This window comes from Pseudonaja textilis, chromosome 2, assembly GCF_049901715.1.
Source record: "Pseudonaja textilis isolate UNSWEBS1 chromosome 2, rPseTex1.2, whole genome shotgun sequence".
NCBI classification, from domain to species: domain Eukaryota; kingdom Metazoa; phylum Chordata; class Lepidosauria; order Squamata; family Elapidae; genus Pseudonaja; species Pseudonaja textilis.
In genome coordinates, this window is record NC_141991.1 from 7,099,050 (window position 1) to 7,123,830 (window position 24,781).

A 24,781-nucleotide genomic window follows, 5' to 3' on the forward strand; every position below is an offset into this window, starting at 1 on the left:
TATTTTATTATCTAACCATTGATAGAAAAGGTCCCAAATTTTATAAAATTGTTTATCCTCTTTTCTCTAATTTCAAATGTCAAACTACTCATTTTAGCACATTCCAATATTTTCTTAATGATTTCCTCCTGTGATGGTATTTTCTCATTTTTCCAGTTTTTAGCAAATACAATCCTAGCCGCTGTTAATACATTTACAATCAGGTATTTCAAGTCTTTGCTATATGTTTCAGGTAAAATTCCCAATAAAAATATCTCTGGTTTCAAGTCTATATGTTTTTTTGTCATTTTTTCCAACCACATGTGGATTTTAGTCCAGTGTTTTTTAGCATCCGCACAAGTCCACCACATATGGTAATATGAGCCAGGTGTCTGCTGACATTTCCAACATTTTCAGATTTGTTCTTAAACATTCTTGCTATTCTTGTCGGGGGTGTTAGGTCTGGTAGATCGGTTCTGGGTAGATCGGGTCGCATTGAGAGGTGACACTCAAAGTGCACATTCAGCTCTTTATTGAATATACAGAACAGTTCAAGACCTGCGAGCCGCTTGGCTTTATTCAGCCGGCTGGTGGCTCCGCGGCCAATGGCAGCGCTTTGAATCTCCCGCGATCGGCTCGGCCAATCGCGGTAGACTCTTAGCGCACCAATCACAGGAGTGCGCCAAGAGACCATGGAGAGGTAGGACCCGGAGTCCACTTCCATCTCGCAGGGCTGGTCTTCGATGCCTACTTCCACGTGTACCTTCCAGGCGTCAATGGTCGAGGGATGGCCGATGACAACCATTTGTTGGGTTTCTTCTTGTCACTGCGCTTCGCTGAGTCGTCTGTTCCGGCCATCGCGGCTCCATCGGCTCTTGGCTTGGCGATCTCGGTTTATGGGGGGGTGCCGTCTCGTTGTCGGGGGCTGCTGCCTCGTCGTTGGGGCTGTAGTTCTTCTTGTTCCGGCACGCCTTGGCAATGTGCCCCCGCTTCTCGCAATACCGGCAGATGGCGTCGAGAAAACGGCATTCGGAGCGGTGGTGATCGCCGCCACAGCCGGTGCAATGGAACCCCGACTTACGTCCCCTCCAGTCCTGTCGATCGCGCTCAGCCTGGAGCCGGTGGATCTCTTCTTCCTTGTCATCGGTGTCGGAATGGGGGTCGATGTTGCCGTGATGGGTGGTCGTTTCTCGGCGGCTGGTTTCCATGGGTCTCGCCAGTACTGGGGTTGCTTCGTTGGTCGATGGCCGTTCCGTTGCGTTCGCCTGTCTCATCTGGGCCGCCGATTTGCGGGTGGCCTCGGCTGCGGTTGCCTCAGCAAGGGCGTCGGCGAGGGAGATGTCACCCTTGGCCATCAGCCGGCTTTGCAGTACGGGGTCTCTGAGCCCGAGGACGACTCGGTCGTGTAAAGCCTCATCCAGCTCGGCAAACCCGCACAGGCCCCCTAGGTTCCTCAGTTGGGCCACAAAGTCACCAATGGTTTCGCCCTCACGCTGATCTCGTCGGTAGAAATCGTGCCTTTGGATGAGTATGGGCACGGCAGGGGCATAATGGTGGCCTAAGATGGGCTCAAGGTCAGCCCAGTCCATCTCCTTCACGTCGGCGGGCTTGGCCAGCGCTTTGGCCATCTTGAATACCACAGGCCCGCAGTGCATCGAGAATATGGCCCGTTTTCTCTGCCCGCTGGCATCCTTGAGATTGCTGCACTCCAGGAACATCTGGAAGCGGTCGGTGTAGGACTCCCAGTCCTCGGTGGCTGGGTCGAAGGGAGTGGGTGGCGGGGTGCTGCTGGCCATCTTGCTGGTCGTTTTGCGCCATTTGCCACGTGCTGGGTAGTTCTTCGCCTCACAATCCCACCCTCGTCGCCAGTGTTAGGTCTGGTAGATCGGGTCGCATTGAGAGGCGACACTCAAAGTGCACATTCAGCTCTTTATTGAATATACAGAACAGTTCAAGACCTGCAAGCCGCTTGGCTTTATTCAGCCGGCCGGCGTCTCGGCGGCCAATGGCAGCGCTTTGAATCTTCCGCGATCGGCTCGGCCAATCGCGGTAGACTCTTAGTGCACCAATCACAGGAGTTTAGTTAGCCAATCAAGTTGCGGTCCATGTGGACCAATCAGAACTCGGGGTTTCAAGAATGTTAATATAGAACAGGGGGAAATGCCACCTGTAAAGCATCTTATACAAATTTTCTTTGTAAGCTGTTGACATAGTCATTTTATAATTTTGAGACCACAATTTTTGCCATTTCTCTAAATCAATCCCATATCCAAAGTTCTTCGCCCAAGCAATCATAGTTTCTTTAACTTGTTCTTCTTCTAGTTTAATTTCTAATAAATATCCATAGTTTTTTAATCACCTTTTCATCAATACCTGTCAAAATCTTATCTAGATCAGTCAATTTGTCATAGAAACCTTCTGTTTTAAAATCTTTATCATACCTTGAATGTATTTGCGCATATGAAAACCAATTCATCTTTATACCTTGTTCCTCTAGTTTTTGCATCGATTTAAGTTCACCCTTTTCATTCAATATTTCCCCATATCGGACTGTTTGTTCATTTTTATATATTATAGGATAAGAAAATGCTTCAATAGTCGATAACCAGACTGGAATTTTCAAATAACATTGTCTTTTAATCTTCTCCCAATTTAACCACAAAGACTCCCGTATATATGTCTTCTAAAATACCCCTGAATTTTAGTTCCCTTGTACCATAAAAAAGCATGCCACCCCAACAACAGATCATGTCCTTCTAATGTCAACAATCTAGAATTTCTTAATGTTATCCATTCCTTGACCCACATCAGGTTTGTAGCTTGATAATACAACTCCCAATTAGGCAACCCAAATCCTCCTCTAATTCTAGCATCTTGCAAAAGCTTTAACTTTATTCTCGCTTTCTTACCTTGCCATATATATTTCAACACAATTTTATTTAAATCTTCAAAACAGTCTTTTCCAAGCCTAATTGGAATTGTTTGGAACAAATATAACATTCTGGGTAATATATTCATCTTGATTGTTGAAATTCTCCCTATTAGTGACAGTTGTAGATTTTCCCATTTCGCCAAGTGTAGCGCTATCTGCTGTTTAAGTTTGACATAATTATTCTCTTTAATGTACTACATCTTGCTGTCAAATATATCCCCCAATACTTAATCTTATTCATGACTTGAATTTTCAATAGATCTGCAAATTCTTAGAGGATTTATTTTCTTAGTATGGCTTAATGATGGTATAAAATACATTGTTTGTTTCATCACTGGGCATGTGGCTTACATAGTAAGATTTGGAGCCACAAATTAATAATAAAAAATTACAGACAAATAAATCTATATATTAAAAAAACGAAATATCACTCCTGCATCATCACAAAATCTCCAGAACCGTAAAGCCTACAAACTTGAAATTTGGCACATATGTTCCTCTTGCCTTCTATGTGCTCACTAAGAAAGGATTTTTCAAAAAGACCATCAGAGCATTAGTATTTCCTATATTATTATTATTAACACGCTCTGATGCTAAGGAGTTCTATTCCCCCTCCCCACCTGAAATCTGTTCCCAATGCAAAACACAAGCAGAGGAGTTTCAGTTTGAGTTTCATAGCATCAACCACCTTTAGTACAGAGCAGTTGAGCTAAGCCATGCCCAGGCTCCTTGCTATTCTTGCTCACACAGCAAATACTGTTTCAGTTTCCAAACAGCCCTCAACTCTCTCACACACTGACAGGACGCTAGCCAAATGAATATCGATGGATGCAGGTAGGCAGAGGCACAATTCCCCCCCTCCTTATTTTTCCTCCTCCAAAACTAAGCCCCACCATATGGTTTCATAGCGAAACACGAGTATCGAAATGGGAATCAAATGGGAATCACAACTGTCATAAATGCGAGTCAATTGTCAGGTATCCAAATATAAATCACATGACCATGGGGGTGTTGCAATGGTCCTAAGTGTGAAAAATGGACGTCACTTTTTCCAGTGCCATTGTAACTTTGGTCACTAAACAAACTATTTGTCAGGGCTCTGGCATCCACCCTCATTCAAATCATGAGTCTCGAGCCACATCCCTGAGTTTTTAGGAGTGAACATGCCTGGATGCAGCTACTCTACCATCATTCATTTCACCCTTGACTCTGGTCTTTCCCCCCACCCCCTGGATGTATATTCTCCAATGGGACACATCCATAGCCAAGAGTCAGAAGCTTCAGCCGCCTAGCCAATACCTATGACAGCATTTTAGGAATGCACTACTTCCCCTACTCCCTTTCTGCTGTCAACTCTAAAAGACCAGAGAAATATTTTTGAATTGACACTATTGTTAAGTCAAGGGCTACCTATCCGCAAACAGACCTATATTGTCGTGGAATTCCTCTGCTTTTTTTCCCCCCCCACTTTTTGGTGTGGCTTCTGGCTGTATATAAATGCACAGTGTTAAATATTCTGCTGCATGCATACATTGGATTAGAAGGCTTTTCAGGAGCTGCTCTTCCTGAAGCTCTTCCCACTAGTTCATGTGCCCAAAATGAAATCATATGACTTGGGGGATTGGGGCAGCCATTTCACTTTGAAAATGCGTCCTAATTAGTTTTTTTGGTGGGATGGGTCTGTTGTAACTTGTCATTAAGGGACCAGTTGAAGACATTTCTCCTAACTGTCTGTCTATCTATCATCTCCATCCCTTCATTCACTCATCCTTCATAGCTACCCATCTTTAGCTAAGCATTCTGGGCTGCTAAAGAAACAAATGGATATCATCCATCTATCTATCTTCTCTCTCTCCAGCCAGCCAGCCAATCTAGCTGGACAGCCACCCATATCTCTCCCATCCATCCATCCATCCATCATCTTATCTATCATCTTATCTATCTATCTATCTATCTATCTATCTATCTATCTATCTATCTATCTATCTATCTATCTATCCCATTCTTCATAGCCACCCATCTTAACTAAGTATTCTGGGATGCTAATGAAACAAATAGAGGAAGGAAGGAAGGAAGGAAGGAAGGAAGGAAGGAAGGAAGGAAAGAAGGAATCAATTAAATTCATTCCAAGCATCCTTTCTTCACAAATGCCTTGAACAGAAAACTTCACTTCCATTTCTCACTTCCTGTTTAGCAATGAAACACTTCATTCTCACACACATGCTTTATGCTTCTTGTATTTCTTGAAGACTGTAAAGTCTCTATCACAATGTAAGCATCCCCCCCTCCCCCTCTCTCCCGCCATTCATTAGATATACGAGTTATTTTATTAAGTTTATTCTTGCAACAAATACTCTTCACGCATTTGGGAATGCTAAAATTATGTGCTTCGCTCAGTTAATATTTAATATTTGAATTATTACAGTGGTTCATAAAGCCAACATTGGAACAGTCTCTGATCTCTAAAAAGTGAATCTTAGAATTGCAGAAGGGTTAAAAAAAAATCAAGATGGCAGCTGTGCCTATGATAGAAAAAGTGTAGAGAAGAGCAACTACGATGATTAGGGGACCGGAGACATATGAAGAACAGTTGCAGGAATTGGGTGTGTCTAGAATTCGGTATATCTAGTTTAGTGACGAGAAGGCCTAAGGGTGATATGATATCACTGTTCAAATATCTGAGGGGCTGCCATAAAGAAGAGAGTATTCTCAAAAAAAAAAAAAAAGAAACACCTGAGAGCAGGACAAAAAACAATGGATGGAAACTCATCAAGGAGAGAAGCACCTGGAACTAAGGAGAAATTTCCTGACAGAACAATTAAACAGTAGAATGACTTGCCTACAGAAGTTTTGGAGGTTTTTAAGAAGAGATTGGACAACCAACTCTATTATTCTGTTTTCTGAAATACAATTATTAGGCAGGCATTCTGTGCATCTATAAAATTCCAGAGCTGGAAGGGACTCCTGAAACCAGGAAGTCCAACCCTTTCAATGCAGAAATCCATAATTAAGACATCCCCGATGCCTAGAATCTATTTATATTCTGTGAATCTATAAAATCCTCTGTTATTTTGTTATACGGTGCATACGATGTGCAGACTAAGAGACAGGGCTTTGAGCACGGATTTTCAATCTCCATCTTGACTTTTTTGACCTGCTGCCCAGATGCCCCATCTCAATTTCATTGCCGTTTCTGAACTCTTTTGAAGTTTGTAAGGTCTGAATTTGTTTCAGGATTCAGAAGGTGCATTTCTTCGAATGCTCTTTTGCGCTCCAAGGACTGATTATTACTATTAATATTAATCCTCCCATTCTTCCTTTCACCCATCTCTTCCCACCTATGACTGCATGACGGTAACTTTGTCGCTTGTACCCTTACGATTTATATTGACTCTTTCCTAGTATGATTTGATTGCTTATCGTACCCCATGACTATCACTAAATGTTGTATCTTATGATTCTTGACTCCTGACGAATGTATCTTTTCTTTTATGTGCACTGAGAGTATTTGCACCAAGATAAATTCCTTGTCCAATCAAACTTGGCCAATAAAGAATTCTATTCTATTCTATTCTATTCTATTCTATTCTATTCTATTCTATTCTATTCTATTCTATTCTATTCTATTCTAGTCTAGTCTAGTCTAGTCTAGTCTATTCTAGTCTAGTCTAGTCTAGTCTACTCTATGATAAAGTTTCTCTCTCTGTGGATTCTCTGAGAAGTTGTTTCTTTTCTTACACATATAGCTCTTTTGGCATCCAAAGCACGCGTACGGTTTCACCCCCCTCGGTGAATCTTTTTATGGACCCTAAGACTGCTGCTCTGACTGAAGTTCCTTCCACACTCCAGGCATTTGTAAGGTTTCTCTCCCGTGTGGGTCCTTTCATGACAATTAAGGTAGGTCCTGTTGCTGAACGTCTTCTCGCACATAAAGCACTGGTATGGTTTCTCTCCCGTGTGAGTGCGTCGGTGCAAAGTAAGGTGCGAGCTCTGACTGAAGCTCCTTCCGCACTCGAAGCATTTGTACGGCTTCTCCCCGGTGTGGGTCCTTCGGTGGGTCGTCAGGTGTGTTCTCTGCCGGAAGCATTTCCCACACTCCAAACACGCATACGGTTTTTCCCCCGTGTGAATTCTCTTGTGAGAAACCAAACCGGCGTTCGTGTTGAACGTCTTGGGACACTCCAAGCATAGGTATGGCTTCTTTCCCAAGTGGATTTTTGTATGCCGACTCAAGAGCGCGGGGTGGCTAAAGCTCTTCCCGCACTCAGCGCATTTGTACAGTTTTTCCCGAGTGTGAAGGGACGTGTTCTGACCGAAACTCGTTCCACACTCCAAGCATCGGTAGGGTCTTCCTTCCGTGTGTAATCGCTGATGTGGGGTCAGAGAGGTGCTCTGGTTGAATTGAATTCCACACTCCGAGCACTGAAATAATTTATGTTCTCCGTAAATTCTTTGACATGGCAAAAGATCACCTATCTGAAGGAAGTTCTTCCCGTGCTCCGAGCAATTATCTGATTTCTCACTTGGATGGATTTTTTGATGCAAAAGAAGGTTTGAACTCTTTGTCCCTCCAGAACGTTGATAGAGTTTCTCCCCTGTATAACTTCTGTGGTGCAATTCAAGTTTGAACTTAGGGATTAATGCCCTACTACCTGAAGGTTTTTTATTTTTTTCGTCTTCTTTCTGAATTCGTTTTTGACAACTATCTTCTGTCCGGAAGATAGACAGATTCCTCAACGTTTCTGCTTTTTGCCCTTCTTGTCCCAGTGATCCCTTGAGATCACCAGCGATCTCTTCCTGCTCTTCATCTTTGACAATTCTTGATGAGGTGTAGCACAGCTCTTCAGCAGGGGAATCTTCCATCACCAAACCTGCTCCGACAGAAAGACAGAGAAAAGACTAGATTACAAATGAAACAGAAAAATGTAACAAATGTACTCAATTAGTCATTCTTGTAAATTGTTAGGCAATTGCAAATATATGATAACAGTGTTCCAATATCTAAGGGCCTGCCTTGAAGAAGAGGATGCCAACCTATTCTCCAAAGCAGAGGTCTCCAACCTTGGCAACTTTAAGAGTTGTGAACTTCAACTCCCAGAGTTCTGGGAGTTGAAGTCCATGAGCCTTAAAGTTGCCAAGGTTGGAGGCCCCTGCTCCAAAGCACCTGAAGGCACCTGAAGGCAGGACAAGAAATACTGGATGGAAATTAATCAAGGAGAGAAGCAACCTAGAACTAAGGAGGAATTTCCTGAGAGAGAACAATTAACCAGTGGAACAACTTGCCTTCAGATGTTGTGGGTGCTTCATCACTGGAGGTTTTTAAGAAAGAGATTGGACAACAATTTGTCTGAAATAATATAGGTCCTCCTACTTGAACAGAAGATTGGATTAGAAGACCTCCACGGTCCTTTCGAACTCTTTTAATGTCAACTCATAAAATATTTCTATGGTCTTTTTAGAGTTGCCAACAGAAAGGGAGTGGGGAGCAGTGCGGCAGCTTGCAAACTGAAAGTGCATTTCATAAATAGTTTTCAAAGATAGTAACTAGGTGAATGAAGTTTCTGCCGTGCAAAATTCTAACTGGAGAGCATGACTCTTGGCTATGGATGTGTCCCATTGGAGAATATGAATTAAGATACAACCAGGGGGTGAAGGAAAACCAGGGTCAAGGGTGACAATGAATGATGTGCCTCAGAGTCGGCTACACCCAGGCAGTGCCGGACATTTTAACTCCCAATAAATCCTTTTGAAGTTTTGGAAGTTTGGCTCAAGACTCATGATTTAAATGGGGGTAACTGCCGGAATCCCGACAGTTATTCTGTTACCTGAAATAAAATGATTAGGCAGACATTCTGTTAATCTATAAAATTCTAAAATTGGAAGGGACTCCTAAAGTCATGCAGTCCAACCCCTTCAAGGCAGAAATCCATAATTAAGGCATCCCTGATGGAGGGGCCTCCAGTTTCTTCTTGAACACAGACAAGAAAGGGAGCTGATCACCTCTCTCAGTTACTGGTTCCACATTCAATCACTTTTTGCCACTTTTGAAATAGTCAAAATTTCCCCTTCTCTGAAATCCACTAACTCATACCGTTCCAAAATGTCAGGAAAAGCCTGGTGTTGATATCGGAACTTGGCCAGATCTTCCAACATCTTTTGTAGTGATACCAGTCTGAAGAAGATAAAATCTTGCCCAGGCCTATCTGACATTTGCTAGATCCTAATGAATCTTTCCTCCTTTTGTGGATTTCATTTTTTCCCCCTATTGTCTGTCAGCTTTGGAAGCCATATTAGCACCAGACGCTTCCACACTGCCACATTCTTGAGCCTGGGAAAACGGGAGGGGGGAATTTCTTGGAGCGTATGTGGTTAGACATAATAGCATTCTTCTTCTAAGTCAAGGTCATGTTATTTCTGCACCTGGGTGAGAGGACGTCTCAAGCTGGGATGGATGGTGATTGGGACATGTGATGCAACGATAGGGGATGGATTTGTAGTTTTTACTTATTGCAAGGAAACCCGGAACTTTCAGATTCGGGATTCCCCAGATGTGCCAGTTTATTATCCAAATAAAACAGAACTTTGGAGGATATGTTTGTCTCAAAATTATTGTTTGGAGTGGAGGTTTTCCTGGAACGCTGACATTGTCATAACCTCAAACATTTGGTGTCAGTTCCCAGGTCTTCTGTAAAGTGGAACATTTCCTAAAGATTGTTCTCAAAACTTTTGAGGTCTCAGCAGCCCGTAAGGGATGGAATCACTTTTTACATCCCATATAAGTTCTTACACAGAAAAAGAAGGAACGAGTGATCCAAATGAGAATAAACTGGCAACCTAACTCAGGACCAATCTCTCTCGGGAGGTGAAAAATTAAACCCACATCCAGCCCCATCTAATTTCCTTATCACTCACCTGAACAGATTCCTGCTGATCTTTCTCCTTCCTTGTCCTGTTGGACAAGTAGATCTTCTCCTTCTTCCATCCAGGATTGGATCTCAGGTTTGGGAAATTCTTTGGAGGAAACAAACAAGTTGTTAACTTCCAAATAGAAAATATTTAGACCAGGGATCTCCAATCTTAGCAACTTTAAGACTTGTGGACTTCAACTCCTAGAGTTCTCCTAGAGCTTTGCTGGCTGAGGAACTCTGGGAGTTGAAGTCCACAAGTCTTAAAGTTGTCAAGGTTGAGACTTCCCCAGACAGCTCTTTTGCTCCCAAGAAGCAAGAGACATTCCACACTTCATTAGGTTGACCCGAAGAGCAACATTGGGGCCCAAAATCTAGTTTAGAGCTGACACAAACTATGCTTCTTCTTCCAATGTCTTGGCTGGTGGAAGAAGATCATTTTGCTCATTTTCCTCCCCCAGAGAGACCTCTCCCCATAAGGAGATCTTCAGTTTTGGGAAGGTGAGACCTTTCTGCGTCTTTGTCTTGTTCAGGAGCTTCTGCTAGTGGGGGAGAGTGAATAAAACCATGGAGAGCAGGGGTGTCAAACTCACGGCCTGCAGGCCAGATCTGTCAAGCGCTGGCCATGCCCACCCTTGGTTTAGTGAAGGGAGGGTGCTAGGAATAACAAGGTTACCTAACGTAGTTTGGGTAAAATAATATATATAAACTATGATAGTAAGTTTAAGTGTGTGTCACTTTAAACTGCAAAGCATATAATTTTGGGTGCGGTGTTGAACTGCCATAAGAGGGAGCAAGAGAACTTGACGATTCCTGACAATTGCTGGTTTGATGGATTGATGGTTTGTTAACTGCGTGTTTTCCCTACTGCTGAGTTGCTGAATGCTGAAGGAAGAAAAGGAGGTTTTGACTTCTTCATATCTCTACTGCGAGGAGATATATTACTGGACTGATATTTGTAAGTTTACTGACCTCTTTTTCGACACTGGAATTTGCAACTGAATAATCCCCGGACAGACTGAATTAGTGAATGATATATGGACTGTTTGACTATGCTAAAACTCTTACTGGAACAAACTATTTAACTAGCACAGTGTATCTGTTTTACTGAGAGTAAGCTACAAAAATGTTTATCTCACATATTTTGCCTGCCTGCCTGACTGCCGTGCAGATTCTGCTAGGGTGTATCCCTAACAGAGGGAAAGTTGCGATACATCACGGGACAACATGTTGTCATGAATAGGAACGTGATATGTAGAAATTACCTATTATGTGTTACACCTGTGAAAATGAAGAACAGAAGGGAAGCCATACTTATCTGATATTTGAACTATGAAATGATTATTGGATGTTATATATCTAATAAACATGTACTGTTTTATAACTTGTTATGTTCTAAAGTAAATATAAGGCTTCTGGCTAGAACATGGGCCTATATTTTTTGGCATAAGGATATTGTATTACAGATGGACATAACAGGACCATAACAGGAAGAAAAAGCCATGTGAATGAGGGTAGTTTCCAAGGACAAGGAAACAGGTGTTACGCTACAATAATATGGGTGTGGTGTAGGGAGATACATAGCTTGGAAAGATTGTGAACCCAGGAAAGGGGTAGAGGCTGTATATTTGAACCTATATATAAACCCCAGCCCTCCTGGGGAAAATGTCTTCTGCCATGAGCAGAATTCCCTTTTGCAAAAGCTTCATAATAAAGCTCTCCTCTATTGTTCACGTGTCTCCAGCTGTTTTTTGATTTTTATCACAAGGGGCCTTCAGTTGAAAAGGATGAAACACACACACTGTGGTGAGGAAGAACATGATTTTGAAAAGTGCGAGACCCAGATCAAGCTGTTCCAAAGACATTTTACAATGCAGCAGCTTCATCTAGACCAGTGGTTCCCAACCTTTTTTTCGCCCCGTACCCCTAAAGAAATTTCACTCGAACCTCGCACCCCCTGAAATTTAGACTTTAGGAACTATTGAATGCGTTAAATATATGGTAGGATTGAATCTTTTCAGCTATGTATGTGACGGCCACTAAATAACGATACTTAACTCTAAAATGAAAACAAAGTTAATCCACTGCATAATAAATAAAAATGCCAACATATAGCCAATATCCTATTATTTACCTGGACTTTTCTCGCACCCCTGGAATATCGTCTTGCACCCCCAGGGGGTGCGAGCACCCAGGTTGGGAACCCCTGATCTAGACCGTACAAGGATGGTCGCTCTACAATATAGGTAGAGCGTATAGGTATACGACCATTTATTTAGTGACTGTTTAAAGGGACAATGATGCTAAAAATGTGACTTACAACTGATCCTCGTGCTTACAACAGTCGCAGAGACCCCTTGATCCTGTGACATGTTGTGGCAGCTCCACCACTGGAGGCTTTTAAGAAGAAACTGAATTGCTACTGATCTGGATGTCAACCCTGAAGCCATTTTGGAGCACCTTCAGGGCTGCCACAGTAAGGCTGGTTGTAGCTGTGCGGAATGGGGAGTGTTCTGCCTTCCACAAAAAGCACTAAGCACACTTTTTGTCCCAGCAAAACCCCTCTTATTAAACGAAGGTGAATTTCTGGCATTCGCATTCAGTCAAAGGCCTGGCAAACAGTCTTTCAAGGGTGTATTTAGGAGCACAGACCTTATTTCATCTGGAGAGCTGCCAAGTAAATATTTTCAAACGCAGTGTTGACAAGGAAGGGCTCGGCACAGAGTCTCTGAGATGCACAGACAGATCTTCACACTGGTGTAATGAACAAATTGTTTCCTACAAAAGCCTCCTCCCCTTTTGCTCCTTTTAATCCTTATGGACCATTCACCGTCCACCTGTGGCCTTACTCACACATTGACCATTAGTTCGTAATTGTTTTCTCTTGGCAGCGCTGCGCATGCGCAGACCGGGAACCAGCTCCAGCTGCTTCCTCGCCTCACTACTGTCTGACTCCAAAGGCAGCTGAAGACTGTCAGACGGCCCTGGCCCCATCTCTGCCTCTGATGCAGAGCCCTTTTCCGAGCCTTCCTCAGCCTCCAGGACTGGCCCATGTTCCTCCCCAATCTCTTCACTGTCTGACTCTTCTGCTAGCTCCGCTAGCCACCAGCGGGTGTTCTGACCCAAACCTTGTTCCAAGAAAAGAAACACCAAACAGACGTAATACCAAAACCTGTTAATGATACTTTACGAATTCCATTCCTTCACGGTTAAAAGGCTGTTTCAAACTAATTGTCTCTGATAAGAACGAGCCTTACCAAGGTTGTGCAAGGCTGCCAAGAACACTAGATAAAGTTGCCAAGAAATATTTCAAACACAAACAGTCTCCGAACACAAACTAAGATAGTCCAAACATCCACAAGGCTTGAGTGCAAAAACTTATTTGCTTCCTGCAAAGAACTCCAGTTTCTCAGCTGGCTTTTATCTCTTAAGGGAGGGGCCATTACCTTGCAGCCTTACTCCTGAGTCTGCACGGCAGATACCTGACAATCAGTTGGCTGGCAGTGGGCACGCATGTGCATGCGCAGTGGGACTGTTTTGGGTGACCTCTCACGTGCCGGCCAAAATTGTTCTGATGACACTTCTGGCACACATGCCATAGGTTCGCCGTCACGGGTATAGGGTCTATTGCTTGAGCAGGGGGTTGGATTAGATGACCTACAAGGTCCCTTCCAACTTCGTTATCATGTATAAGCTGAGGGCCACATCTACTAACCAAATAATGTTTAGATTGGCACTTGAAATAACTTCTGGCTGCTGTTGGCTGAACTGGTCCCTGTTCCTTGGCCCAATCCTCAGTCTTAAAGGGGCAATAACCATGCTGATTCATCCTCATTGCATCAGCCTTACAACAGCTGTTCTCAATACCTTAACAATACCTTAACAGAGACTCACCAAGTGAGGTCACGATCCCATACGTCTCCAGCATAACTTCCCTGTACAAGATCCTTTGGTTCCGATCCAGCAGGGCCCATTCCTCCTCCGTGAAATACACGGCCACATCTTTGAAGGACACAACAGCCTGAAAGAGAAAGCCCAAGTCACAACCTGGATGGAAGTGCAGGTGGGACCACGGCACCTTCTCCAGAAGAACTTCAGTAGGGTGCTGAAACCAAAATAAGAAGCAGGAAGTATGCATCATGCTGGAAGATTTAAGGCCAGGGAAACCAGTTCACATCTAATCCTCAGCTGGAAAAGATCCAGAGAGGCTTTGGGCCCGATGCTCTTTCTCTGGCCCACCTCAAAGGAGTGAGAACAATCCAAACTGTGAGAAAAATTAGCCAGTGGAACGATTTGCTTCCAGAAATTGTAGATGCTCCGTGTGTATCTGCACTTCTATAACTGTCTAGTTTGGCTCTGCAACCCAAGACAGACACAGATTTGAACAGATCATTAACACTGCAGGGAAAAAAATTCTACCAACCTGCCTCCCATGGAGGACCTGTACACTGCACGAGTCAAAAAGAGGGCTGTGAAAATATCTACAGACCCCTCACATCCTGGACATAAATTGTTTCAAGTTCTACCCTCAAAACGACGCTACAGAGCACTGCGCACCAGAACAACTAGACACAAGGACAGTTTTTCCCCGAATGCCATCGCTCTGCTAAACAAATAATTCCCTCAATACTGTCAAGGCCAGGGGTGGGCTGCTGGCAGTTTGCAGGGGTTCCAGAGAGCCCCTAGATAAGATTCTGTGTAGTTCGGAGAACCTCCAAATCCCACTCCTAACTGGCCCCACCCATCCCACCCCGCCCCTCCCAGAAGTCCCCACGTGGCCCGTTTTGGAAGCAGATTAAGTGCAGGGTGCACACAGAGGCTCGGGGAGGGTGAAAAACTGACCTCCCAGAAGTTTGGGAAGGCCAGAAATGGGCCCGTTTACGGCTTCCAAAGAGCCTCCGGAGCCCGGGGAGGCTTTTTCAAGAGGCAACTGGGTTTTTCTTTGAAGAAGTTTCGCTTCTCATCCAAGAAACGTCTTCAGCTCTGATGAGCTGCTTGCATGAGAAGCGAGAAGTCTTCAAACAAAAACCAGAAAGTCAAGTTTCCTCTTGAAAAAAGTACCTTTGGGACAACCATGACCTGGATGACTGAGAATCTCCATAGACAAATAGCTATGTAATGTTCCTATTATTTAAAACAAAAATTAAAAAGCTTTATATCCCCTCAGAAGACCACCATAGAGAATTAAAAGGACAGAATAGATCGTGGGTTTTTTTGCAGGAAAAAAAAGGAGAAAACATGGGGTGACCTTGATATTACAAGATCTGGAGGACGTTTGGGCACCTCAGGTTCTTCAAATCCAAGGAATACGTCTCAAGATGGGATCTTGAGTGCTCTGCTATTTTGGGGGCAAACACAGACAAAGGGGAAAGGGGTGCCAGTGGGAAATGCTGAGATAATGAGGGGGAGACTCTCCCACAGCTTCATTTGAAGGGGGGGGCTTCAGAGCATGTGCAGAATTCCCTCCCCTTGTTAAAAAGATACACCTTTGAAAAAAATAGGCAAAGGTAAAGGTTCCCCCACACATACATGCTAGTTGTTTCTGGCTCTAGGGGGCGCTGTTCATCTCCGTTACAAAGCCGAAGAGCCAGCACTGTCCAAAGATGTCTCTGTGTCATGTGGTCGGCATGACTAAACGCCGAAGGTGCACGGAACGCTGTTACCCTCCCACCAAAGTGATCCCTATTTTTCTACTTGCATTTTTACATGCTTTTGAACTGCTAGGTTGGGCAGAAGCTGAGGCCAGTAACGGGAGCTCAACTCTGTTATGCGGTGCTAGGGATTCGAACCGCCAAACTGCTGACCATTTCTGATCCACAAGCTCAGCATCTTAGCCACCGAGCCACTGCGTCCTTCATTCTTCTAATTTCAAAACAGCAAAATACTTCATCTCTCTACCACTGATATTATTCCTATACTGTTGACTTCTTACTTTCATAAATATTATGAGGCCATTCTTGACGTCAACAAAGACTGTTATCTTTACTGTTAGGTTGGCATGACAATGCAATGAAGTCTATAGAGTTCCACAAGAGGAATCAAAATGACAAAAAAGAACAGGGAGCTTTCTCCCACCCATTATATGAGTAAAAATCAAGCATCAAAGACTACATAAAAGGCAAAGGTTCTCCTCGCACATACATGCTAGTCGTTTCCAGCTCTAACATGACTAAATAAACAACATGACTAAGCACAGAATGCTGTTACCTTCCCACCAAAGTGGTCCCTATTTTTCTACTTGCATTTTTACATGCTTTTGAACTGCTAGGTTGATCAGAAGCTGGGACAAGGAACGGGAGCTCACTCCATTACGCGGCGCTAGGGATTCGAACCGCTGAACTGCCAACCTTTCTGATCAACAAGCTCAGCATCTTAGCCACTGAGCCACCGCATCCCTTGAAAAAAATACTGGGGACAAAACATCGTTTGTCGTGCGCTGAGGGCCTTTTGTAACTTGGCTGTCTAGTGATATGCCCGATACATGCTTGCTTTACTAAAGATGAGGCTGCACAAACCAAGATGGACTACGGGTAGATTGAAGTTATGACAGCACTGAAAAAAAGTGACTTGTGACCCTTTTTCACTTACGACCATCGCGGCTTTCACAGGGGCACGTGATCAAAATTCAGGTGCTTGGCAATCGGCTCATATTTATGATGGTTGCAGTGTCCCAGGGTCACGTGATCTGCTTTTGCGACAGCAAAGTCAACGGGGAAGCCAGATTCACTTAACAACCAGGTTTCTAACTTATCCACTGTAGCAATTCACTTAACAACTGAGGCGAAAAGGTCGTAAAACGGACCAAAATTCACTTAACCCAGGACTCACTTAGCAACAGAAATTTGGGGCTCAATTTTTGGTCATAGGTCGAGGACTACCTGTTCTTGAATCTTCTTTTCCTTCCTGCCTCGTAACCTACCTTTGATGGCAGCGGTGCCAAAGTTTCCGCTGCAGCCCACAGAAAAGCCAGTCCAGATTGTGGCCCCAAAGCCATGGTGCCACCTGCAAAGGAGAGAAGAGAGAGTCAGACATAGCCTCTTGAGGAGTTCGCACCTCTGAAGCCAGACCTGGGAAAGATGGCTTCCAGGTGAGGGAGACATCACACAGTCAGGCCTTGTAAAAAGAGTCTGCATTCGCACAACTTGGGTTCAAAACTAGCCCACTTGCTGAGCATAGACAGATAAATGATAGATAGATAGATAGATAGATAGATAGATAGATAGATAGATAGATAGATAGATAGATAGATTCTTAGATGATAGATGATGGATGGATAAATAGATATAGATGGATACACCTAGATAAAGATACAGTAATAGATGGATGGATGGATATAGATGATAGATAGATGGATGATAGGTACCATAGATAAATACATATAGATAGATGATAGGGAGGGAGAGATACAGTAGATAAATATAGATGATACTGTAGATAGATACAGTGATAGATGATAGACAGACAGACAGACAAATAGGTAGGCAGGCAGACAGACAGATAGATGATAGAGAAATGATAGGTACCATAGATAAATACATATAGATAGATGATAGGTAGGTAGGTAGGGAGGGAGGGAAGGAGGGAGGGAGGGAGAGAGAAAAAGGATAGATGATAGATAGATAGATAGATAGATAGATAGATAGATAGATAGATAGATAGATAGATAGAAGATGGATAGAAAGATAGATAGATAGATAGATAGATAGATAGATAGATAGATAGATAGATAGATAGATAGATAGATAGATAGATAGATAGATAGATAGATAGATATAGATAACACATGATAGAAAGGCAGATAGGTAGACAGACAGATGCAAGATAGACAGAGAGACAGACAGATGATCTCTAGCTGGGGATCTGGTGTCTAACCAGGCCACTATGTGGATTTGCACATGGATTAGGAAATGGAGATGGTAGAATCACCTCTGACTACCCCCCCCGCCCCCACTTCTTTAACCCTGGCCTGGAGGGGCTCAAAGCCCTGCACCCCAAAGGAAACCCCACGACCAAACAAGAGGTCCTTGTTTAAAGGGGGTTTAGTTAGAGGCGCTCTGCACATGCCCCGGGTTGCTTAGCCTTTAGAGGCTGTTTTGCAGGGAGGATCCCGTCCCCGGGTGGCGGGTTTTTGCATCTGGGCGGCTTTCCTCCCTTCTTCCTTTCCTTCCCTCCTCCGCTTCCCCGCCGGCTGGGGATGATGGGTTTGGAGAGTCCATCCCCGGGGTCCAAAGGGGAGCCCCACCCTCGCCGCTCTCTTGCGCCGAGCCTAGTATATTAGCAAGGTTTTGGCAAAGGGGATGGGGGGAGAGATGGGGGGGCTGCCCATGCTCCGGTGCCTCCGGAGAGCCTGCGATGCCTCGCAAAATCGGGCTAAGGAAGGGAACCGTCGTCTCTTTTACACGGGGGGGGCCGCCGCTGCGCCCACCTTCGCCCCGCGATCCCTAGCGCGAGCAGAGGCCGGGCAGGCTGTGGCAGGAAGGCAACTTCCGGCTCCCCTTCGACGCGGGCGGGGCGCCGTCGTCGCTGAGGAACCCGAAGTGTCGCAGAAGCAATGATTGCGGGAGCCGGCAGGAGAAAGATTAAGTCCGACCCCGCAGGACGATCGGCGGATCCAAGAGGGCAGGAAAAGTGGGTGGGGTTGGGAAGGAAAGGGATAAATCTTTCTCTCTCTCTGCCTCCCTCCCTCCCCTCCCCTCCCCTGCCTACCTATCTATCTATCTACCTATCTGTCTGTCTGTCTGTCTACCTATCTATCATCTATCTGTGTCTGTCTATCTCTCTCTACCATCTCTCTTTATCCTCTATAGCTATATCTATATATATATCTATATCTATACCTATACATTATCTATCTATCTATCTATCTATCTATCTATCTATCTATCTATCTATCTATCTATCTATCTATTTTAATTATATATCTCATCTATCTAATTATCTATATCTATCTATCTGTCTATCTACCTACCTACTTATCATCTATCATCTATCTGTCTGTCTGTCTCTCTGTCTGTCTATCTGTTTATCCTCTATCATCTCCCTCTATATCTATCTATCTATCTATCTATCTATCTATCTATCTATCTATCTATCATCTATCTAATTATCTATATCTATCATCTATCTATATAATTAACTATAACTATCATCTATCTATCTATCTAATTTAATTATCTATATATCTCATCTAATTATCTATATCTATCTATCATCTATATCTATCTAATTATACCTACCTGTTATGTCTCCTCTTGGAAATTCAAACGAACGAACTCAAAGCAGCCGTTTCACAAACAAATCAAACTGAAGGAAAATAACAAGATAACGGCTGGCAAAAACTGTTAGGACTCCCATTCAAAATTCAAACAAACAGAGATCTCTTTGCAGTAACGTCCTCATTCAAAATAGACATTTTGTTTCTGGCAAAAAGCACCAGCTCAGCTGTGTCCTTTTATACCCATTAAGGCAACGTGCTAATTAACTGGCTTGCCCTTCAGATTAACGTTTCCTGGTTCTGACGTCAATCCACGATTTAACAGTCATCAGATTCAAAACTCCTAACAGGTCCCGATCCTTCCAATCACAACACTATCCCCCACCGCAGGGCCCTTCCCCCGAGTCTGATGATTAACTTGACGATGTTTCGTTGACAACCCCACTCTGTCTCCCACAGCCAATGGAGGCGTCGCTCGTTCCAATTGTCTCAGGTGGTCTACACATTGGAGACTTGGAAAAGAAATACCGTTCTGCGACCAAGCCACCAACGGATTGTGCAACCGCAACCAGGACATTCCGAGCACCAAAGGGAGATGAAGGTTCGAGGTGATGTAAAAACTTATCGCCTCCTCATGATCCCCAATGATCATACGCACTGGCTGGGTGGCGAAACGAATGGGCCCAGACTTGAGCTCACGCCCATCCACGGTTTCCACCTTAATGGGTGGATGTACAGCAACCAATGGGATCCCATAGTGCGTAGCAAAAGCTCGGTCCATAAAGCTGGTTGTAGCCCCTGAGTCCACCAACGCAACAGCAGGAATTCCCTCCTTCTGTGACTGTAGAAAAATTCAAGTGTCCAAAAGTAAATGCCGAGGAGGGCCAGGATTTACTTCAGCAATTTGAGGTGGGGATGTGAAATGTGTCCGACCTAGGGTTTCCTTGAGATCAGGTCTACCCTGTTTTCCTGACGAGACAAGAGTGGTTTCAGGTACGGATCTGCGGGTCCCTCTCCGTTTGCAGGAATTAACAAAATGTCCCAGACCCCCGCAATAAAGGCACAAGCCTTCCTGGAACCTTCTCGATCGTTCTCGTGCCATTAAGTGAGGGCGGAGTGCGCCTAACTCCATCGGCTCTTCAACATTAACCGTGGGTGGGAAAACTCTCGGTGGCGTGGGATGTGCACGAGAAAATGAAGATGATTCCATACCGAGCCGTTTGCGTCCACGTTGCTGTAAACGAGCTTCAATTCGTAAGCACTGAACTATCAATGCATCCAAAGTTAAAGCCCTCTCTGCATGGACCAGCTCATCTTTGATGGCATCAGACAAACCTTCCTGGAATGCAGCCATATGAGCCGGTTCATTCCAATTGGAGTCCAAACACAGCAAACGAAATTCTGCAACGTAATCTTGGAGGGAACGTTTCCCCTGATTTATATCCCACAAACGTCTGTCCACAGTTTGTATCTTAATTGGGTTCTCAAACATCACTTTCATTTGCTGAAGAAAACCCTGGAAATCATTCAACAACGGGCTATCTTGAACTAACAAAGGAGTAGCCCAATTAGCAGCCTGCCCAGATAAAGGCTAAGAATGAATCCTGTCTTGGCCCGATCATTTGGAAAGTTTTCAGGCCTCAAGGACATAAATAATTGACACTGCCCCAGAAATGCCGGAAACATGTCCATTTGCCCAGAAAATTTCTCCGGCATGGATACTGGGCTTTTCCTCACAGGAGGGGCAGGGGGAACAGCAGCAGGGCTTGGTAAGCTGGAAACATAATTCAGCAATTGTGTTACCTGATTCTGAAGCGTCACATTGCTTTGCAGTAGCTGATTTATTTGCTGTTGCTGCTGCTCGACCAAACGCTGCAGTTGATTTAAATCCATCTTGCTTGAAAGATGGTTTGTTTAGGCCAGAAACAATAATGTTATGTCTCCTCTTGGAAATTCAAACGAACAAACTCAAAGCAGCCGTTTCACAAACAAATCAAACTGAAGGAAAATAACAAGATAACGGCTGGCAAAAACTGTTAGGACTCCCATTCAAAATTCAAACAAACAGAGATCTCTTTGCAGTAACGTCCTCATTCAAAATAGACATTTTGTTTCTGGCAAAAGGCACCAGCTCAGCTGTGTCCTTTTATACCCATTAAGGCAACGTGCTAATTAACTGGCTTGCCCTTCAGATTAACGTTTCCTGGTTCTGACGTCAATCCATGATCTAACAGTCATCAGAGTCAAAACTCCCAACAGGACCGATCCTTCCAATCACAACACCTACCTATCTGTCTGTCTATCTACCTACCTACTTATCATCTATCTGTCTGTCTGTCTCTCTGTCTGTCTCTCTTTCTGTCTATCTATCTATCTATCTATCTATCTAATTATATCTACCTACCTTTCTACCGTGTTTCTCCAGCAATACGGCCTCCCCCAATAGGAAGTCCCAGCATGTTTTATAGGCATAAAATCAAATAGAGCCCCTCCTCCCCAAATTAAGGCCTATATTAAACATGTGAAATGGGGAGGAATGGTAGGGCGGGGCTTGACGTTAGGAAGTACTTTTGTTGCATACCCGGATATGGTGCTGCTTGCGTTGATTTCGGCATTGGTGGGGCACTTCGTATCGGGAGACCTTCTGCCGTTGCTTTCCCTTCTCCCCGTGCTGCCAGCATTTGGCACAGCCACGCGCGGCCAGCCAGGGCTCCTCCCTGCAACCAGAGCCCGGCAGAGACACTCGGCTTCAGGTGCTCCTGTCGTCACCTTCCCTTCGCCTTCAAAGGCAAAGCCAATTCTTTTAAAAACGACACCTTACTACCAGTATGACAAAGCCGCCCCTGCCTGAGAGGGCAGCCCAACCCCATGTGGGGAGGTGAATCTCCCAGGGCCACAGTGCAGGATCAGCCCACCCCGGGAGAAGCGCCCAGCCGCCATCCCTGCCCGGCACTGGGCAGAGCGTGAAGAGCTTCACCTGGGGTGCCCAGCGCAGCTGACATGTGGGCCCTCCTGCCCGGCGGCAGAGTTCTCACAAAGGCAGCGAGCGCCTCCCCGCCGGACCCTCCGCTTATCCTGCCAGGGCTGCGCCAGAGCTGGGCAGGCTGGGCAGAGCCAGGAAAGTGAGCCACGGGTGCGCACCCGCCTGCCAAGCGAAAGAGCCGGTTGTCCATCAAGACTCCAAGATCCCTCTCACAGTTACTGCTATTGAGCCTGGTTTCACCCAGCCTTTTATTTAAGTATTAAATGCACGAAATTCCCCAGGGTCAAGGGGGAAATGTATGATGTGATTTAGTATCAGCTGGCTGTCAGGGCTCCAACAAATCCACTCTCACTCAGAGCAATAGTCTGTAGCCGCATCTCAGAGAAAAGTAAATTGGTTTATTAGAAATTGCCATATTGGCACATGGCTGGGTGTAGCCGATACTAAATCATATCATACATTTCTCCCTTAACCCTGGTCTTTCTCCCACCCCCTGGATGTGACTTCTCCAATGGGACACATCCATCTCCAAGAGTCATCCATCATGCTCTCCAATAACCTTCTTACGCTCCGACAACTTTGGGCTGCCGAGTTGATCATCTAGGCATTTCAAGAATGCCTTGCTTTCCCCCACTCCCTTTTTCTGGCTGCTAAAAAGACCAAAGGAGTGTCTTTTTAGTTGACAAATAAAGACACTTTTTGGTATACCAGATATATCTTTTTTTTAGGTAACTAGGGCAAAGAAGTGACATAGAGTTGGCCACACCCACCCAGTCACATGACCACCTAGACACACCCAGCCGCACATGCCTACCCGATCACATGACCATCTAGCCATGACCACCCAGCAACATGACCACCCAGCCACGTCCTCCCAGCCAGTCATTAGGGCAGAGAGCCCCTTGCTAAAAAATTTGAAACCCACCCCTATATAGATAGATGACAGATAGGTAGACAGACAGATCTACAGACAGATGATTGATAATAGATAGATAATAGGTAGATAGTTAGGTGGGTGAATACATAAACAGACAAATAGGTATATGATAGATAGGAAGGTAGGTAGGTAGGTAGCAGAGGTGGTATTCAGCAGGTACTGACCAGTTTTGAAGAACCAGTTGTGCCAAGCAAAAGAGCCAAGCCGACCTGAGCTTGGCTTCCATCCCAAGTCCCTCCATCCCAAACCCAAAGGGGCCACTGGGAGAGGCTGCCCAAGGCAGTGATAGTGCCCACCTGTCTGTGGACAGGGAGGTGAGGTGACAGCAGCGCTGCTTCCCTGGCTGGCAGGTCCAGTGGAGAGAGCCCTAAGCCACTTGTCCTTTTCACCCCTCACCCAGCCCGTCCCCCTCTGCATGCATCTCCAAGTGCGCTGACAGCTCCAAACGCTGCTGCGGCATGGGCATTGGGCAGAGGCGCTCACTCGGCAGGGCTCAGCTCGGAGGACGCAGCGCAGGCCGTCGCTTCGCTTCCCTGTCCGCGGATGGGTGGGCGCTATCACTGCCTCGGGAGGCCTCTCCTGGTGGCTCCTTTGGGTTCGGGCTGGAGGGACTTGGGAAGGAAGCCAATCTCAGGTCGGCTTGGCTCTTTCGCTTGGCACAACTGGTTCTTCAAAACTGGTCAGTACCTGCTGAATACCACCTCTGCTACCTACCTACCTACCTTCCTATCTATCATATACCTATTTGTCTGTCTATGTATTCACCCACCTAACTATCTACCTATTATCTATCTATTATCAATCATCTGTCTGTAGATCTGTCTGTCTACCTATCTGTCATCTATCTATATAGGGGTGGGTTTCAAATTTTTTAGCAAGGGGCTCTCTGCCCTAATGACTGGCTGGGAGGACGTGGCTGGGTGGTCATGTTGCTGGGTGGTCATGGCTAGATGGTCATGTGATCGGGTAGGCATGTGATCGGCTGGGTGTGTCTAGGTGGTCATGTGACTGGGTGGGTGTGGCCAACTCTATGTCACTTCTTTGCCCTAGTTACCTAAAAAAAAGATATATCTGGTATACCAAAAAGTGTCTTTATTTGTCAACTAAAAAGACACTCCTTTGGTCTTTTTAGCAGCCAGAAAAAGGGAGTGGGGGAAAGCAAGGCATTCTTGAAATGCCTAGATGATCAACTCGGCAGCCCAAAGTTGTCGGAGCGTAAGAAGGTTATTGGAGAGCATGATGGATGACTCTTGGAGATGGATGTGTCCCATTGGAGAAGTCACATCCAGGGGGTGGGAGAAAGACCAGGGTTAAGGGAGAAATGTATGATATGATTTAGTATCGGCTACACCCAGCCATGTGCCAATATGGCAATTTCTAATAAACCAATTTACTTTTCTCTGAGATGCGGCTACAGACTATTGCTCTGAGTGAGAGTGGATTTGTTGGAGCCCTGACAGCCAGCTGATACTAAATCACATCATACATTTCCCCCTTGACCCTGGGGAATTTCGTGCATTTAATACTTAAATAAAAGGCTGGGTGAAACCAGGCTCAATAGCAGTAACTGTGAGAGGGATCTTGGAGTCTTGATGGACAACCAGCTAAATATGTGCCAGCAGTGTGCAACAGCAGCAGCCAAAAATGCAATCCTAAGTTGCATTAACACACACACTTTGCACGCATGTGCCAAATGCAGACTTTGCTCATGCACAGAGGCTTTCCTACTCACCTCCTGCAATCCTGCACTCTCCCGGTCGCTTCAGCAGCTGCCACATGGCAATCAACTGTGCCGTGCAAAGCAGCTGCACTTCAAAAGCATGGAATAAAG

The 24,781-nt window shown here is 44.9% G+C and overlaps 2 protein-coding genes across 2 annotated transcripts in view; one reads left to right on the forward strand and one right to left on the reverse strand.

Moving 5' to 3' along the window:
- The window catches only part of LOC148126636 (vomeronasal type-2 receptor 26-like), a 142,237-nt gene that overhangs the window by 51,119 nt on the left and 66,337 nt on the right, over nucleotides 1-24,781 (forward strand). The gene's annotated exons all lie outside the window — the stretch shown is intronic.
- On the reverse strand, nucleotides 5,239-18,474 carry LOC113452203 (uncharacterized). Its single transcript, XM_026723648.2, has 5 exons — nucleotides 18,242-18,474; nucleotides 16,736-16,818; nucleotides 13,711-13,837; nucleotides 9,824-9,922; nucleotides 5,239-7,782 (listed from the first exon to the last, which is right to left on the reverse strand). Exons 2-5 carry the CDS (start codon nucleotides 16,808-16,810, stop codon nucleotides 6,689-6,691), a joined length of 1,395 nt encoding a protein of 464 aa, XP_026579433.2. The 5' UTR covers nucleotides 16,811-16,818; nucleotides 18,242-18,474; the 3' UTR covers nucleotides 5,239-6,688.